The sequence below is a fragment of the Schistocerca nitens genome, chromosome 1, assembly GCF_023898315.1.
Source record: "Schistocerca nitens isolate TAMUIC-IGC-003100 chromosome 1, iqSchNite1.1, whole genome shotgun sequence".
In the NCBI taxonomy this organism is placed as follows: Eukaryota; Metazoa; Arthropoda; class Insecta; order Orthoptera; family Acrididae; genus Schistocerca; species Schistocerca nitens.
Window position 1 is genome coordinate 979,685,444 of NC_064614.1, and position 17,249 is coordinate 979,702,692.

General features: G+C 38.8%; 1 protein-coding gene across 3 annotated transcripts in view; it reads left to right on the forward strand.

Annotated features, from left to right (window-relative positions):
* LOC126195115 (esterase FE4-like) overlaps positions 1-17,249 on the forward strand; it is a 193,688-nt gene that overhangs the window by 164,548 nt on the left and 11,891 nt on the right. Inside the window, exon 11 of one of the 3 annotated variants that reach the window (XM_049933621.1) lies at positions 4,669-4,750. The exons of 1 other annotated variant lie outside the window; for it this stretch is intronic. In XM_049933621.1, coding sequence (XP_049789578.1) covers positions 4,669-4,750 — 82 coding nt within the window. Of the gene's footprint in view, positions 1-4,620; positions 4,751-17,249 lie in introns of all 3 variants that reach the window. One more of the 3 variants, XM_049933612.1, reaches the window with a different exon arrangement.

A 17,249-nucleotide genomic window follows, 5' to 3' on the forward strand; every position in this document is an offset into this window, starting at 1 on the left:
AACAGTAATGTCTTGTGCCTCAGCTGTACGTGGTTCATCGAAATGGTGCACTATTTTCCCCCTCTTCTTTGTAGAGAACAACCGTCTCTGAGGCTGCATATTTTGCTCCCTTCTTGATGAAGCAGTGCAGGGACCAATTCCTTTATGATCTTTATTGGAGTCAACAGCAGCTAATGTAGCTTTCAAGCTTGACAGCTGGCGTTTTAAATCTTCCAGTTGGTCTGGAGAAGATATTGTGTCACTCACTTCAGCAAATTTTTTCTTCATTCTCTCCTTAACCTGAGTTAAATCTGAAGATTCAATATTTCCTCTGCTGTGTTCGACCAATATACTTTCTTTTTCACTTGCTACTGATTCCCCTTCTTCATAAATATGTAGTATATCCTCGTCATCATTAACATCACAAAAATTACTGACGTTTACTGAACTGGATGACTGTCTTGTTTTGTATAGGCAGACAGAGTGAATATGTTTACACATGTTCCATCTGATACTCAAATATACGCACGAGCATGTATACTGATGTATGCAGGCCTGACAGTCAATACAAATCAATTTACAGCTGCAGTCTTGTACATTTTGCTGTACAAAATAAGTGACACCCACCTCAGAAGTAGATGGTACAAGCCAGCCTTTTCCTCTTTCAACTATGCGTTCCTGAACCACCTCAGAGCTTAAGTCATGCATTGAGCGAATATCCTGGAGTCTGCTTGTCAGTTTTCCCTTGGTCAGAATAAAGAGCCTGTCATGTAATTTGTCCCTGACGAAGCTCATTAATGCATGAATGGATTTGTCAAGTTGTTTTACATGTTTACCACGCAAATATATATATATATATATATATATATATATATATATATATATATATATATATATATATATATATATATATATATATATATATATATATTTTATTGTTCGATGCAGCCTTTCAATATGCATGTTTGTATTGGTACCACTGTTGGCGCTGTAACTATGTGCCCAGTACCTGGTGCTTTTAGCATAATGTTCTTGGAGGTAGAACCCAAACTGAGCTGTTACAGGATCTGAAACCAGGCACTCCAGAGCTAAAGGAAATACACGCTCAAATGTTAAGTGGTCTCTTTCCTGCATTAAACTCCTCACTAGCTTATAAGTTTTGTCATGTCTTTCCTTTGATTTGATTTTAGTACATATATTTTTCCTCCATGCCCTGTCACTATGCCACGAGCAATAAAGTCTTCTCACAGGTTCTTCCATCTGTGAAAGCCAAGCATTGTAAAAAGACTCACCTAAATCTGACATGAACACTTGAGGGCATACTTTTCCTACTGTAGTCTTTATTTCATTAAAAACTAATGACAGCACATCTTGATCAGACCTGTTTGAGATAAGAAAAGCACAAGGAAAACCTTGTCTCATGTCGTGAAGCACATGAAGTGTAATTAACTCGAAATCGTAATCGTTAATTCCATGAGTTCCATCGATGCATATACAGTCACTGCCGTACTCCTTCAGAATTTCACATTGAGCATTGTTCATAATGATGAGGACAATGTCTTCACTTCTCAGGAGAGGATGACTTTGGCTGCTTGTATCTTGTGGTTTGTAGACTAAAACACAGAGATTATCGCTAGCATTGATTTCATTTACCCACGCTTCTACGCTGATGCCATCGTCTTTATGTCCCATGACCTTGGAACGTAAATTATTTCACTACTCAATGTTGCATAAATCTTTTTTTGTCAGTAGATGGATACTTTGTTGGGTATCGCTTGCAATGGTACCTTGTTTGCAATGTCAACGGCTAACGTGTTTCTTTCTTCTTCTGTCAAATCTAAATGTCTAACACCATGTTGATGACTCACATGAGTAACCATGGATGGGCTGGATGGATGAGGACAGTGACTAACAAAGGTTGAGGCCAGGAGGGTTACAGGAACATAGGATGTATTGCAGGGAAAGTTCCCACATGCGCAATTCAGAAAAGCTGGTGTTGATAAGAAGGATCCATATGGCACAGGCTGTGAAGCAGTCATTGTGTGTTCAGCAACAGTTTGTCAGTGGCCTTTCATGAGGACAGACAGCTTGTTGGTTGTCATCCCTTCGTATAATGCAATAAAAGACCATGATGGAACAGTTCTCTTCAAGAGTTTTCTTCATCTTCATCTCAGCATAGAGAGAAACACCAATAAATCTGAAAAATAATTATGTAAACTGTATTATACTATCACTGTACAGTAAGATATTAGTTGTGATGTTTGGTTTGTGGGGCACTCAACTGCGCAGTCATCAGCGCCCAGATATTAGTTGCATGTATACTGCCTAAATTCAACATATAAAAATTGTTACCATAGCTGGTACTTCAGTACTTATATTTAGTATTAATATTTAACAATGAGTAGCAGCTCCCTACATCTGTAATAGTAGAGGCATTTTTACAATGACCACAGCTACTTGCCAACAACTAACAAAAAAAAAGTTCAAATGTGTGTGAAATCTTATGGGACTTAACTGCTAAGGTCATCAGTCCCTAAGCTTACACACTACTTAACCTAAATTATCCTAAGGACAAACACACACATCCATGCCCGAAGGAGGACTGGAACCTCCGCCGGGACCAGCCGCACAGTCCATGACTGCAGCGCCTCAGACTGCTCGGTTAATCCCGCGCGACAACAACTAACGTGTATCTTCTATTCTTGAATGTGGATAATCATACAAATTCTAGAAGCAACTGGTAATAATAATTCTATTGCAGTTTTCTTTTGAATTTCTGTGAATAGTAAATGATTACCTTAGCAGAATCTCATTGAAAGATCTCTCTCTAAATTAAGAGACATTCTAATCACTTGTTTAAGCACTCACTGGCACCAAAGTTAGTGTCTAAACAGCCATGAATGGCACAGGAACATAAACAGAGGATAACAAATAAAAATGAGAAATGGTAACTTATTTTCAAACACCCCTTAACAAAGGGAAATAATTCTGGCACCAGTATGAAGATGTAACGGCACTGAAATACAGCAGAAATCACTCAAATTGCGCAAGGCCTGAGGGAATTATGGAATCTCTATCATATCTTACATAAAATATAGAGAGCACTTGAACAACAATCTGTTCCCAGTAGCTGGAAGAAATTGCAGGGCACACCCATTTAAATGCAGTGTAGTAGAAGTGTTTCACAGAACTACCATTGACAGGATTTCAGAGTGATGCAAAAATTGGCAGCTTGCTGTAAATATGAGTAATATGTGTTATTCACTATCTTTTGTAACTGTAATAAAAGTCTTATTTAGATCATATGTGTTTTATTTGTTTAAAAATAATTTCAGTGGTTGCTGTTATGTTGTGTTTTTCCTTACAAATCTGTTTGCCTGTACTGTAAACAGTTCTTGTGTTTTAAATAAAAAATTGAAATTTCGTATTGTTAATAGTAGTAATTTAAAACATGAGAACTGTTTATGATCTTGGAGAAAAGATTTGTACAGAAAACCACATTGTTACAGTGACCACTGAAGATGCTTGAAATGATATGAAACATGTATGGTATAAACAACAATTTTATACAGTCACAAAAGATAATGCACTGGCTACACTACTTGTGTAACTGTGGTTGCTCAAAAGAGGCTTTAAAAAAAAGACAATATTGCTTTAAATGTTCAGAAATGTAAAACCTTGTACTCGAAGTAATGCAAAAATGTAGTACCCTATGGCTACAATACTACAAGAGAAACACACACTATTCATTCACATAAGCAAGCACACCTCACATGCACATGACCACCAACTCCAGCATCTCAAGCCAACATTCTGGGCTGAGCTGCCAGAGCTGGCAGTCATGTGTGCATGAGGTGTTTGTTTCAAGTATACATATGTTTGTCATAAAGTCATGTTGGCCCTGATAAACATAGTATTATGCATTCTGATGTATTCCACAGTTTCATGTGTTGTCCACCATATATTAACAGAACCACCAGGGGGATGGTGCTAGTAGTGGTGACTGTAGTGGTAATGGATAGATTCCAGTTATTTTTGTGTGGCATGCATCATTACATTGCAATTGTTTGAGTGATGTGTAAGTAGTACACATTACATATGTTGTGCTGTCCTGAGTGAGAGTCTGATTTTATCATGTATACTGAAGAAATGAACTGATAAAATAATATTTCTGATAATGCTCTGACACATCTACATGTAGGTTCTCTTGATAATATGCTGGTATGTAATGAAATGTTACAGTGTTAATGTTACAGCAATAATTCACAGCACTTTTATTCTAAATTAGTTGCCATTTAGAACACAGACCTACAGATGTACACAACTCAAATTGAATTTCATTGTGACTTATGGAAACTTGAAATTTTCTGTGTGTTTTGAATAGTTTATTTTGGAATAATATTTAAACTGTTAAGTATATGCTGTATCTTTTATTCAAGAAACATTTGAACAAAGACAATTTTATATTTCCTATAAATATTATTATTTATGAATTATTTGTATCTCTCACATTCTGACACTAAACTACAAATACATCCACTATTAAATTACAATATCTTAAATTACTTTCTGAACAAAATATACTTAGGAACTGGAACTGCACACGATTTTATACTATTTGTTTTCTTGTACGACTTACAGGTGCTGGCCATGGTAATGAAGCCAACTACATGGTCCATTGGGGAGGAGGTGAGAATCTGCAACCAGGGTCTGAAGGAGCTATTACGAGGAGCAGGTTGATGCAGATGTGGACAAATTTTGCTAGATACGGGTAAGTTAATACAAATCCATATTATCAGTTGTGATCTAATATCAGCTCTGTGTTGAAAAGACAATTCCATGTGGTAAAAGTATTTATTAACAGCTTGTGTTCACATTCTCCTGTACCAGAAGTGACACATACTCTCTCTCATTGGTATTCAATCCTGAGGATAATTTGCAGCAATATGTCAACTGCCTCATATGTCTACCATCCTCTTCATTTCTATATATGTACGGCATTTCACATCATTCATAATCTACTGCATATATGGCATCCTTGGTCATCCCCAGTGAATCCCTTCGTTCATGGTTCCTCCTACTATTGTTCCAAAAATGCTATTGTGTCTTAAAACATGTCCTATGAGTTTCTCTCTTCTTAGGATGTGTGTCCACAGAGGTCTGGTTTTCTGTACTCTTCTCAACACCTCTTCATTTGTAACTCTGTGTCTCCAGCTGATCATCATCATTCTTCTGTACCACCAAATCTCCAAGGATACTAGCCATCTTCTCTCTTGTTTTCCTATTGTCCAAGTTTCAGACTCATATAGGGCCACATTCCAAAAAAATGCTTACATAATCCATTCCTTATTTTCAGAATGATGTTCATGATGGTGAATAAGTTCTTTTTTAAATTATATGAAATTTTGTCCTTTCATGCTATGCTCACACTTCCTTTCTGGCTCGTACCATCCCTTATAATCCTGCTTTCCAAATAGATAAATTCTTCTATCATTTTTAGCTCCTCTCTTCCTGTTTGTATTCTTTAAGGTTCAGCAGTGCAAACCATTACCTTAGTTTTTCACTAGTGACCTATATATTGTTAACAGTTGGTGCCACATATTTTGTGTGGCTGTTGACTCCTTTATTATCTGGGAGTTATCTTTTGCCCTCCAACTTCAAATTTGTGGCCGAAAGCTTTGTGCAAGTGTGTGTAAGTGTCTTTTAACTGTGCCTGTCTGCAACTTAATGTATCTTCTTTATGTTAAGTAGCAATCTTTCATTTTTAAATTTATCTTTTTCTTTGTTCTCATCATATAATGCATTTTTTAGTTGTGTAAAGCAGCTTCTGATGTCGATCACTGCATATCTTCTTTCTTTTATTTTTTCATGTAAGTACTTGTATCCACACGGGCTTCTTTAATTTTCATATGATACTGGCTACAGAAAATCGTTTCCATTGTGCTGAAGACCTTCCATAGAGGTTCTTTCATATCCATGACCACCGAAATACCATCTGCATAATGCAGCATGTCTATTTTCTGCCCATTAATTTTGATCCTAACCTCAACAGTTTCACAAATTCATCCATAACTTCTGTATGTAAGTACTGAATATAAGAGAAAAAAAAAGTACACCCTCCGTTATCAGATGAGCATCTGCAAGTTGAGGTACTACAGTGTTAACATTGTGACCCTGCCATTGTACACGCCTTCATCTCTTCACTCGGCGAGATTCGAATCGCGTCTCCGTACATCGGTTCTTCTCCACATTTTGCCCATCAGCTTTTTCTTGATCTGGCCATCAACCCATCTGACCATGCCTTCTGCAGAACTTTGTGATGGACCAACCGCTTCGTGTTCCACCATCAACTTCATCGTTGGACAACATGAAGGTACGAATCATCCAGCTCCCGTACCCCAGAACATCCTTGAATATGACGCAGATGCAACATTCCCCCGTCCCACCAGGACTAATTACAAGTACTCCATACTGTGGGGGGGTGGGGGACTGTGTGGCATCGTGGTAGCGATATAAAACATAAACCCTCAAATAGGGACTCTCTCTCCACTCACAAATTCTTTTGGTGAAAAGTTTGAGATGATTAAATCTGTTTATATGACTTGTTGTATATATACATGTAGATGCTTGTACTTAAATATACATCTGTATCGAAATATATAGTGGAAGTGTTTGATTTCGGGATAGTAACCCATCGCATTTCCACAGTGGTAAACATTACAAGGTTTGTTTCCTTGGTGCTTCTGGCCAGATGTGACATTTTAATAACATAATACTGTTATCATATTCAGAAGCACTGTCATGTTTTGCAATTTATACTTTAGATTATGACCATATGCATGGCATACAATTTTTTCAAAGAAACAACAGTGATGCATTCACATTTGTTACTTTAGGTAACTACTATATTTGTATAACTATACAACCAATGTAGTTGTTTGATTTTCATATTTTAGTTCTCTTCTCTTGATTTAGTGGTGTGTTACTATATTTTAGATGCACTTAACAATGAGCAGTGCCCAAAACTAGAAGTGCAAAGAAAACACTTAAACATAGCTTGCTGGAATAATGCCTTTCCTCAAATTTATTATGGCTTCTGGGGACCACCCAGAAAAAAAGGTTAAAGAAATACTTAGGAATAGGCAGTATAATGTAACTGGATAGATAAACAATCTATTCACCAATCAGCAGCAGGAGAACACATGCATATAAGGGTTAAGAACATTTGCAAGCTTTCAGAGCAATTGGTTCCTTCTTCTGGCAGAAGGCTTGAGGGGGGAAAGGAAGAGGGATGAAGAAAAATGACTGGCAACGTTTGAAAAAGTTGCCTAGAATCCTGGGTCAGGTGAAACTTACTGAATGGAATGAAAAGAAAAGGCCTGGGGTTACAGGGGATGTTTCTGAACTCTGCCAATTTCCTAAACCTCACCAGTCCTTTCTCTTCATCCCTCTTCCTTCCCATTCAGCCTTCTGCCATAAGAAGGAGCCACTGGCTTAACCATTATATGTGTGCATGTTCTCCTGCCCCCTTTTGGTGAGTAGATTTTTTTATCTCTCCAAATTCATTATGTTTTCAAAAACTGAAAATCGATTATTTTTGTTGATATATTAGAAAGAGGCAACACTGATGAGGCACTGCGGAACTTAACTGAGTTCCTGATGTAGTCATCATCCCCTCAACCAACAAAGAGAAAAGCAAACACTAGTTTGACAGTGAATGCTACATAAGAAGATACTGGTCCTGGAAAAACTGAATGAGCAGGAAAAGAAAAACCCAAAAATCCAAGATGCAGCAAAATGGAACAATAACACAATATAGCACACTCTTGGATTAAAAAAGAAATAATAATAATTCAGATCAAAAAAGAAGAATTACTACAGGAAGCAGAAGCAAAGCCCTATAAATGTCTGGACTCATGGAGAACAGAGATGACTCCAACTATCTCTATGACAGTATGGAAAAACTGCTTGATAAACCTGCTCCAGAAGAAGACCTCACATTATCAAATCAAGAGAACCATCTCCTTAACTGAAAAGGAACAGATAGCAGAAGATGAAGTCTGGCAGACAACTGAAAGAGGCAAATTCCATAAAGCAGATTGCTCAAACAAAATCTTGTACAAGTTAGCAAAAGAAGCAATGCTACAAACTGTGAAACTCTGGACAGGTCTATAGAAGTGAATGGAAATAATTTTGACCCCCAACATTATGAAGAGATTCAACAGATAAAGTGCCAATGACGTCATCACAGTGGTAACACCGGTTCACATCAGGTCACCGAAGTTAAGCAATGTCAGGCTTGATTAGTACTTGGGAAACAAGAACTGAAAAGACCCAAAAGCTACAAATACCTATGAATTACACAGCAAGTGATAGACAATACATTTTCCAAGTTCACTGAATACAGAGTAGCCCGCATCTCGTGGTCGTGCGGTAGCGTTCTCGCTTCCCACGCCCGGGTTCCCGGGTTCGATTCCTGGCGGGGTCAGGGATTTTCTCTGCCTCGTGATGGCTGGGTGTTGTGTGATGTCCTTAGGTTAGTTAGGTTTAAGTAGTTCTAAGTTCTAGGGGACTGATGACCATCGATGTTAAGTTCCATAGTGCTCAGAGCCATTTTTGAATACAGAGTAGCAAGAGTGATGCAGACAACCTCTGAGATAAACAAACTGAGTCTACTGTCCATAAAAACTGTCCTGAGACTATTCATCATAAAGGCTGGGCCCTTTGCATCAGATAACATAGAAGTTATATGGAAACACCTAACATATTCAGATATCAAGCTATCAGAGGAAACTGAACCAGCCTATGTGACTGGTTTGAAGTGGCCCACCATGAATTGCTCTCCTGTGCCAACCTCTTCATCTCAGAGTAGCACTTCCAACTTAGGTCCTCAATTATTTGTTGGGTGAATTCCTAGTCTCTGCCTTCCTCTACAGTTTTTACTCTCTGCAGCTCCCTCTAGTACAATGGATGTTATTCCCTGATGTCTTAACAGATGTCCTGTCATCCTGTCCCTTCTTATGGTCAGTGTTTTCCAAATATTCTTTTTGTCTCCAATTACGTTTAGAGCCTTCTCATTCCTTACCTTATCATCTGACCTAAGTTTCATCATCTGTCTGTAGTACTCATCTGAAATGCTTTGATTCCATTCTGTTCTGCTTTTCCCATGGTCAGTGTTTCACTAACATACAATGCTGTGCTCCAAACATACATTCTCAGAAATTTCTTTCTCAGATCAAGGCATATGTTAGACACTATTAGATTTCTCTTGGTCAGGAATGCCCTATTTGCCAGTACTATTGTATTTTTTATGTCTTCCTTTCTGCATTCATTGTATGTTATTTTCCTGCCTAATTAGGAGAGATCTTCTACTCCTGGGCCACATTTCTGGTATTAAGTTTCTCATTCATCTCATTTGTGCTACTTCTCATTACTTTTGTCTTTCTTCAATTTGCTCTCAACTAATACTCTGACTCATTAGAGTGTTCATCCCATTCAACAGGTACTGCAGTTCTTCTTCACTTCCACCAAGGATAGCATTGTCATCAGCAAGTCTTGTCATTGATATCCTTTAAACTTCAATTACAATTCTATTCTTCAATCTTTCTTTTATTTCCATCATTGCTTCTTCAGTGTATAGATTGAACAGTAGGGGAGGAAGGCTACATCCCTGTTTTACGCCCTTTTTTATCTGGGAACCCCGGTTTTCGTCTTCAACACTTATTATTCCCTCTTAGCTCTTGTACATGTTGTATATTTCCCACCTCTCCCTATAACTTACTCTTATTTTCCTCAGATTCTTGAACATCTTGCATCATTTGACATTGTCAAATGTTTCTGGGTCAATAAATCCTATGAATGTGTCTTGATTTTTCTTTAGTTGTGTTTCCATTGCCAGCCACAATGTCAGAAATGCCTCTTTCCAGTAACTTTACCTTTCCTAAAGTCAAACTGATCATCATCTAACATATCCTCAATTTTCTTTTCCATTCTTCTGTATATTATTCTTGTCAACACATCTACATCTACATCTATGTAATTACTCTGCTATTCACAATAAAGTGCCAGAGGGTTCAATGAACCACCTTCATGCTGTCTCTCTACCGTTCCACTCTCGAATGGCACGCGGGAAAAACGAGCACTTAAATTTTTCTGTGCGACCCCTGATTTCTCTTATTTTATCATGATGATCATTTCTCCCTATGTAGGTGGGTGTCAATGGAATGTTTTCGCAATCAGAGGAGTGATTGAAATTTCATGAGAAAATACCTTTGTTTTAATGATTGCCACTCCAATTCACGTATCATGTCTGTGACACTATCTCCCCTATTTCGCAATAAGACAAAACAAGCTGCCCTTCTCTGTACTTTTTCAATGTCATCTGTCAGTCCCACCTGATGCGGGTCCCACACTGCACAGAAATACTCCAGAAAAGGGCAGACAAGCATAGTGTAAGCAGTCTCTTTGGTAGACCTGTTGCACCTTCTAAGTGTTCTGCCAATGAATTGCAATCTTTGGTTTGCTCTACCCACAATATTATCTATGTGATCTTCCCAATTTAGATTATTTGTAATTGTAATCCATAAGTATTTAGTTGAATTACAGCCTTCAGATTTGTGTAACTTATCACGTAATTGAAATTTAGCTGATTTCTTTTAGTACTCATGTGAATAACTTCACACTTTTCTTTATTCAGGGTCAATTGCCACTTTTCGCACCATACAGATATCTTATCTAAATCATTTTGCAAGTCGTGGTAAATGACAGCATCATCTGCAAAAATCTAAGACGGCTATTCAGATTGTCTCCTATGTTGTTACTATAGATCAGGAACATTAAAGGGCCTATAACACTTCCTTGGGAATGCCGGATATTAATTCTGTTTTACTCAATGACTTTCCATCTATTACTATGAACTGTGACCGTTCTGACAGAAAATCATGAATTCACTTGCACAACTGAGGCAATACTCCATAGGCATGCAGTTCGGTTAGATGACGCTTGTGAGGAATGGTATTGAAACCCTTCTGGAAATCTAATAATATGGAATCAATTTGACATCCCCTGTCAATAGCACTTAATATTTCATGAGTATAAACAGCTAGTTGTGTTTCACAAGAACAATATTTTCTGAATCCATGCTGACTATATGTCAATAAATCATTTTCTTTGAGGTATTTCATAATGTTCGAATACAGTAAATGTTCTACAACCCTACTGCAAATTGACGTTAGTGATATAGGCCTGTAATGCAGCAGATTACTCCTACTTCCCTTTTTGGGTATTGGTGTGACTTGAGCAATTTTCCAGTCTTTACATACGGATCTGTCTGTGAGCGAGTGGTTGTATATAATTGCTAAATATGGAGCTATTTTATCAGCATACTCTGAGAGGGACCTGACTGGTATACAATCTGGACCTGAGGCCTTGCCTTTATTAAGTGATTTAAGCTGCTTTGTTACACTGAGGATATCTACTTCTATGTTTCTGATCTTGGCAGTTGTTCTTGACTGGAATTCAGGAATATTTACTTCATCTTCTTTGGTGAAGGAGTTTCGAAAAACCATGTTTAATAACTCTGCTTTAGTGGCACTGTCATCAGCGACTTCACCATTGTTATCGGGCAGTGAAGGTATTGATTGCGTCTTGCCACTGGTGTGTTTTATGTACGACCAGAATCTCTTTGAGTTTTCTGTCAGATTTCAAGACAGAATTTCATTGTGGAAATTATTAAAAACATCTCTCATTGAAGTACGTGCTATATTTTGAACTTCTTACAACTTTGCCAATCTTGGGGATTTGGCGTTCTTTTAAATTTGGCATTCTTTTTTCGTTGCTTCTGCAACAACGATCTGACCCGTTTTGTGTACCATGGGCGATCAGTACCATCAGTGATTAATTTATGTGGTATATATGTCTCAATTGCTGTCGATACTATCTCTTTGAAAACATTCCACAACTTTTCTACACTTACATGATCAAATTGGAAGAAGTGAAGACTGTCTCTTAAAAAGGCATTAAGAGTATTTTTATCAGCTTTTTTAAATAGATATACTTTGCGTTTCTTTTTGATGGTTCTAGGTGTTACGGTATTCAGCCTAGCAGCAACTGCCTTGTGGTCGCTAATCCCCGTATTCATCACAACAGGATTATTTGTTGCTAAAAGGTCAAGTATGCTTTTGCAACCATTTATGCTTTGAGTGGGATCATGAACTAATTGTTCAAAATAATTTTCTGAGAAAGCATTCAGTACAATTTTGGATGATGTTTTTATGCCTGCCACCAGCTTTAAATGTATAATTTTTCCAGCATATCAAGGGTAGATTGAAGTCACCACCAACTATAATTGTATGAGCGGGGTACTTATTTGAAATGAGACTCAAGTTTTCTCTGAACTGTTCAGCAACTATGTCTTCCGAATTGAATGGTCAGTAAAATGATCCAATTAATAGTTTAGTCCGATTGTCGGATGTAACCTCTAGCCATACTATTTCACATGAACTATCTACTTCAATTTCGCTACAAGGCAAACTACCTCTGACAGCAATAAATACTCCACCACCAACTGCATTTAATCTATCTTTTCTGAACACTGTTAGATCGTTTGAAAAAATTTCAGCTGAATATATTTCCAGCTTTAGCCAGCTCTCTGTACCTAAAACTATTTCAGCTTCATTGCTTTCTATTAGGGCTTGGAGCTTTGGTTCTTTCCCAACACAGCTACGACAATTTACAACTACAATACCAATCGTTTCTACAACTACATTACTGTGTTTTACCTGCACACGTTTAGAGTTCCCTGAGACCCTCTAACCTAAAAAATCACCCAGTCCCTTCCACACAGCCCCCGCTACCCAGTGTGTAGAGGACTCCTGACCTATTAAGCGGAACCCAGAAACCCACCACCCGATGGCGCAAGTCAAGGAATCTGCAGCCTACACGGTCACAGAACCACCTGATTCAGACCCTCCACTCAGCTCTGCACCAAAGGACCACAGTCGGTTCTATTGATGATGCTGTAGTTGGTGAGCTCCGCCTTAATCTCGGAAGCAAGACTGGCAGTCTTTACCATTTCCGCTAGCCATCCAAAACCAGACAGAATCTGCTCTGATCCAAAGCAACACATGCCATTGGTACTGACATGAGCCACCATCTGCAGTTGGCTGCACCCTGTACTCTTCATGGCACCCAGAAACACCCTTTCCACGTCCAGAATGACTCCCTCCCCCCCCCCTCCCCGGAAATGCAGATGGAGTGCACACTGGCTTCCTTCCCCTCCTTGGCAGCCAAGTCCTAAGGGGCATCAGTATGCGCCTAACATTGGAGCTTCCAACTACTAGCAAACCCACTCTCTGTGAATGCGCAGACCTTGCAGGCTGAGAAGCTTCCTGTGGAACAGGGTGGACAACTGCATCTGGCTCAGAGACATCGTCAGCCACAGATAACACCCGAAACCTGTTCGTCAAATGAACTGGGGAGGCCCTACAATTGGCCCCTCCGAAAATTTTTCGCTGCCTTCCAGGCTTCAGATTGATCTTCCACAAGTCCACGGGTGAGGTGTCAACCTCAGTGCAGGGAGTACCCAGGGAGGTCACAGCAGTGGACCGATCGGAGGACATGCGGGACGTGCTCGATGTCCCTCATATCCCTGCATCAGATCCCCCACAGTGATGCCCCTTGGCAGCAGCCTCAAGCTGTATGATGGAAGCCAACGCAGACTGAAGCTGTGAGTGAAGGGTCGCCAGCTCTGTTCGCATCTGTACACAACAATCATAATTCCTATCCGTTACAGCAGTTGCTCCTGTTTGAAGTTCATAAAAATATGTAACAATCAAATGGTGTACTTGCCTTATTAGTAGCAGGAACTAGCGGTGTGCTCTTGCTGATGGTCTAACTGACACTGAGCTGTTCTAACCAAACAAACAAAACCATGCACGATTCGAGAGTGGATACAATGGTCGATAGCAACGGCGGTACTGTACACCACATTGTTATTGAAATAAAAGGTTGTGCCTACTAAGCACTTGAACATGCAAGAAATTACAAAAATAAACTAGTAACTACACAGATAACTGAAAATAAGTCACTCCTGTTTGAAGCTCATAAAAATATGTAACAAGTGAACGGTGTACTCGCCCTATTAGTAGCAGGAACCAGCGGTGCATTCTCACTGACGGTCTAACTGACACTGAGTTAGACGCATTAGCTATTAAGCTGATTGTGCAGTAGTTCTTGTATTTCTCAGCTCTTGCAATCTTCAGAACTGTGTGGATGACATTTTTCCAAAAGTCAGATTGTGTATCACCAGACTCATACATTCTACACATCTAAATTGCACTCTTGTTGTTACCACCCTTGTTTTTAACTTAACTGAAGGATGTTTTGACTGTGCTGTATGCTGAGGCAGTACTTATGACAATAATTTATTTTTCATTTTTCATGCAGCCAGTTTATCTTTAGCTTCCCTGCACTTTCTGTTTATTTCATTCCTAAGTGATTTGTATTCATGCATTCTGAATTTCCCTGAACATTTTGATACTTCTATTTTTGATTGATTAACTGAAGTATTTCTTTTGTTATCCATGGTTTCTTGGCAGCTACCTTCTTTGTATCTGTGTTTCCCTTTCCAGCTTCTGTGTCTGCCCTTCTTAGAGATGTCCTTTTCTCTTCAACTTCCTACTGAGCTGTTCCTTACAGCAGTATCTATAGCCTTAGTTAGAGAAATTCAAGTGTATCTCATCATTCCCTAGTACTTCTGTTTTCCACTTCTTTTCATATTGATTCTTCTTGATTAGTCTCTTAAACTTCAGCCTACTCTTAATAACTGCTGAATTGTGATCTGAGTCTATATCTGCTTGTAGGTACACCTTCAATCCAGTGTCTGGTGTTGGAATCTCTGCCTGACCACGGTGTAATCTAACTGAATATTCCTGTACCTCCAGGCCTTTCCCAAGTGTACTTCATCCTCTTATGAGTCTGTTGTTATTTATAGCTGAAATTTATTGCAGAGCTCAATTAGTCTTTCACCTCTCTCATTCCTAGTACCACGCTCATATTCTCCCATAACCCTTTCTTCCATTTATTCCCCTACAAATGCATTCCAGTCCCTATTAGACTTTTGTCTCCCTTTATGTACTGAATTATCCATTCAGTATCCTCATTTAGTTTCTCTATCTCTTCATTTTCAGCATACATCACCGTGTATACCTGAACTGTCGTTGTCAGTATTGGTTTCTTGTCAGTCCCAGTGAGAACAAGTCTACCACTAAACTGTTCATGGTAACAAACTGTCTGTCCTCCTTCCTATCCATAATGAATCCTAACTCCCATTATATCATTTTCTGCTGCTGTTGATATTGTCCTATACTCACCTGACCAGAAATCTTTGTTTTCTTTTCATTTCACTTCACTAACACCTGCTGTATCTAGATTGAGCCTTTGTATTTCTGTTTCCAGATTTTGTAGTGTCTCTGCTATGTTCAAACATCTGACATCCCATGCCCCAATTCAAAGAACTTTACCCTTTCATTGGCTATTCAATATTTTTGTCATGGTCACCTCCCCCTTGGTGGTCCCCACCTGGAGATCTGAATGGGGGACTATTCCAGAATCATTTTCCAATGGAGGGATCTTCATGACACTTTTTCAATTACTGGCCCCACGTCCTGTGGATACACATTTTATGTCTTTAATGTAGTGGTTTCCACTGCCTTCTACATTGTCATGCCATTGATCATTGCTGATTATTCCACCCTCTTTGGCAATATTGTTGGCAGAATGAGGGTAACTTCTTATGCTGGAAATCTTCAGCCACCAATTCTGATTACTTTTAAGCAAAATTTAAGTGGTGCCAGTGTTTGAAACCAGGACAAAGGACATTTTGATTACTATTCATAGACACTACCCATAGACAACCATCTCAAAATTTATGCAAACCGGAAAAACCTACATCTTGGTTGTTGCAAGCTACTTCGTTCAAAATTGGATGACAGCCAACAGCCTGATATCAACAACACAAAGCACAGGACTTCTGGAAGACTGGTAGCAAAAAGCAAGATACATATATCATGGAATCCTCGACACCCTATCAACAACAGACAACCAATGGATGGAAGACAACCTTTGAGATAGAGAAACATAGTCTACTGTCCATAAGAACTGTACTGCAACTGTAAATACAAAAAACTGCAATGAGTCACTTTTTTGAATAGTTATTTATTATTCCATGAACGTCTTTTCAGACCTTTTCAGTTTTATCTTCAGATGGTTTTCTGGTAGTTACATCACTATTTCTAGCTTAATGCTGGGTGCTGGCTTTGTGACAAGAAGATGGAACACACTTTAATTTAGTAAATTTGGCATTCATATTGACAGAGAAACAATAGTCATGGCGATACATTAAAGCATGTTCCATCTTCTTGTCACAGAGCCAGCACCCAGCATTAGCTAGAAATAGTGATGTAACTTCCAGAAAACCATCTGAAGATGAACCTGAAAATGTCTGAAAACTGGTTCATAAAATAATGAATAATCATTCAAAAAGTGTCTGGTTGCAGTTTTATGTATTTACATTCAATTAACAGTCAAAGGTTCTAAAATATCCAGAATAGATAAGCTTAATCTGTCCTGAGACTGTTCACCATAAAGGTTTGGCCCTTTGCAACATATGACATGCAACTTATATGGAGACACCTTACATACTCAGCCTACCTGAGAAGAACATCAAACATCTTAAAATGCATGCAAAATGGAATAACCTACATTTTGGCAGACACAACCTTCTTCATTGAAGACCTGATTCTGGCCCATACTGACACCACAGAGCACTGGGTCCTGGAAGACAGGCAGCAAAAAGCAAGAGACATAGGTCACAGACACCTCAACACCGCAGCAGCATCAAATAACAAATGGAAGGAAGGTAACATTTGAGATAAAGAAACTGAGTCTCTTATCCACAAGTACAGCCCTGAGACTATTCAAAAAATTCACTTAGCTTCTCACTCTTATTAACTCATGCATGATGTTTTAGTAGTAATCTCAATCTTGCATTTTACCTGTCTTCCACCTTTAAACTCTCAGGTTTTCAAATCTCATTTGATGCTTTGATGCAGTCCCCAACAATCAGTCTTTCCATCTCATCCCATACAGTAAGTCTCCCCTGACTTGCGATTCTGGGAGACTTTCCCCATATCTACCTCTTTTCCTAGACCTCTCCAGTTCTTTTCCTTCATCCTTCTTCCTTCCCCTTCAACCCTTATGCCTGAAGAAGG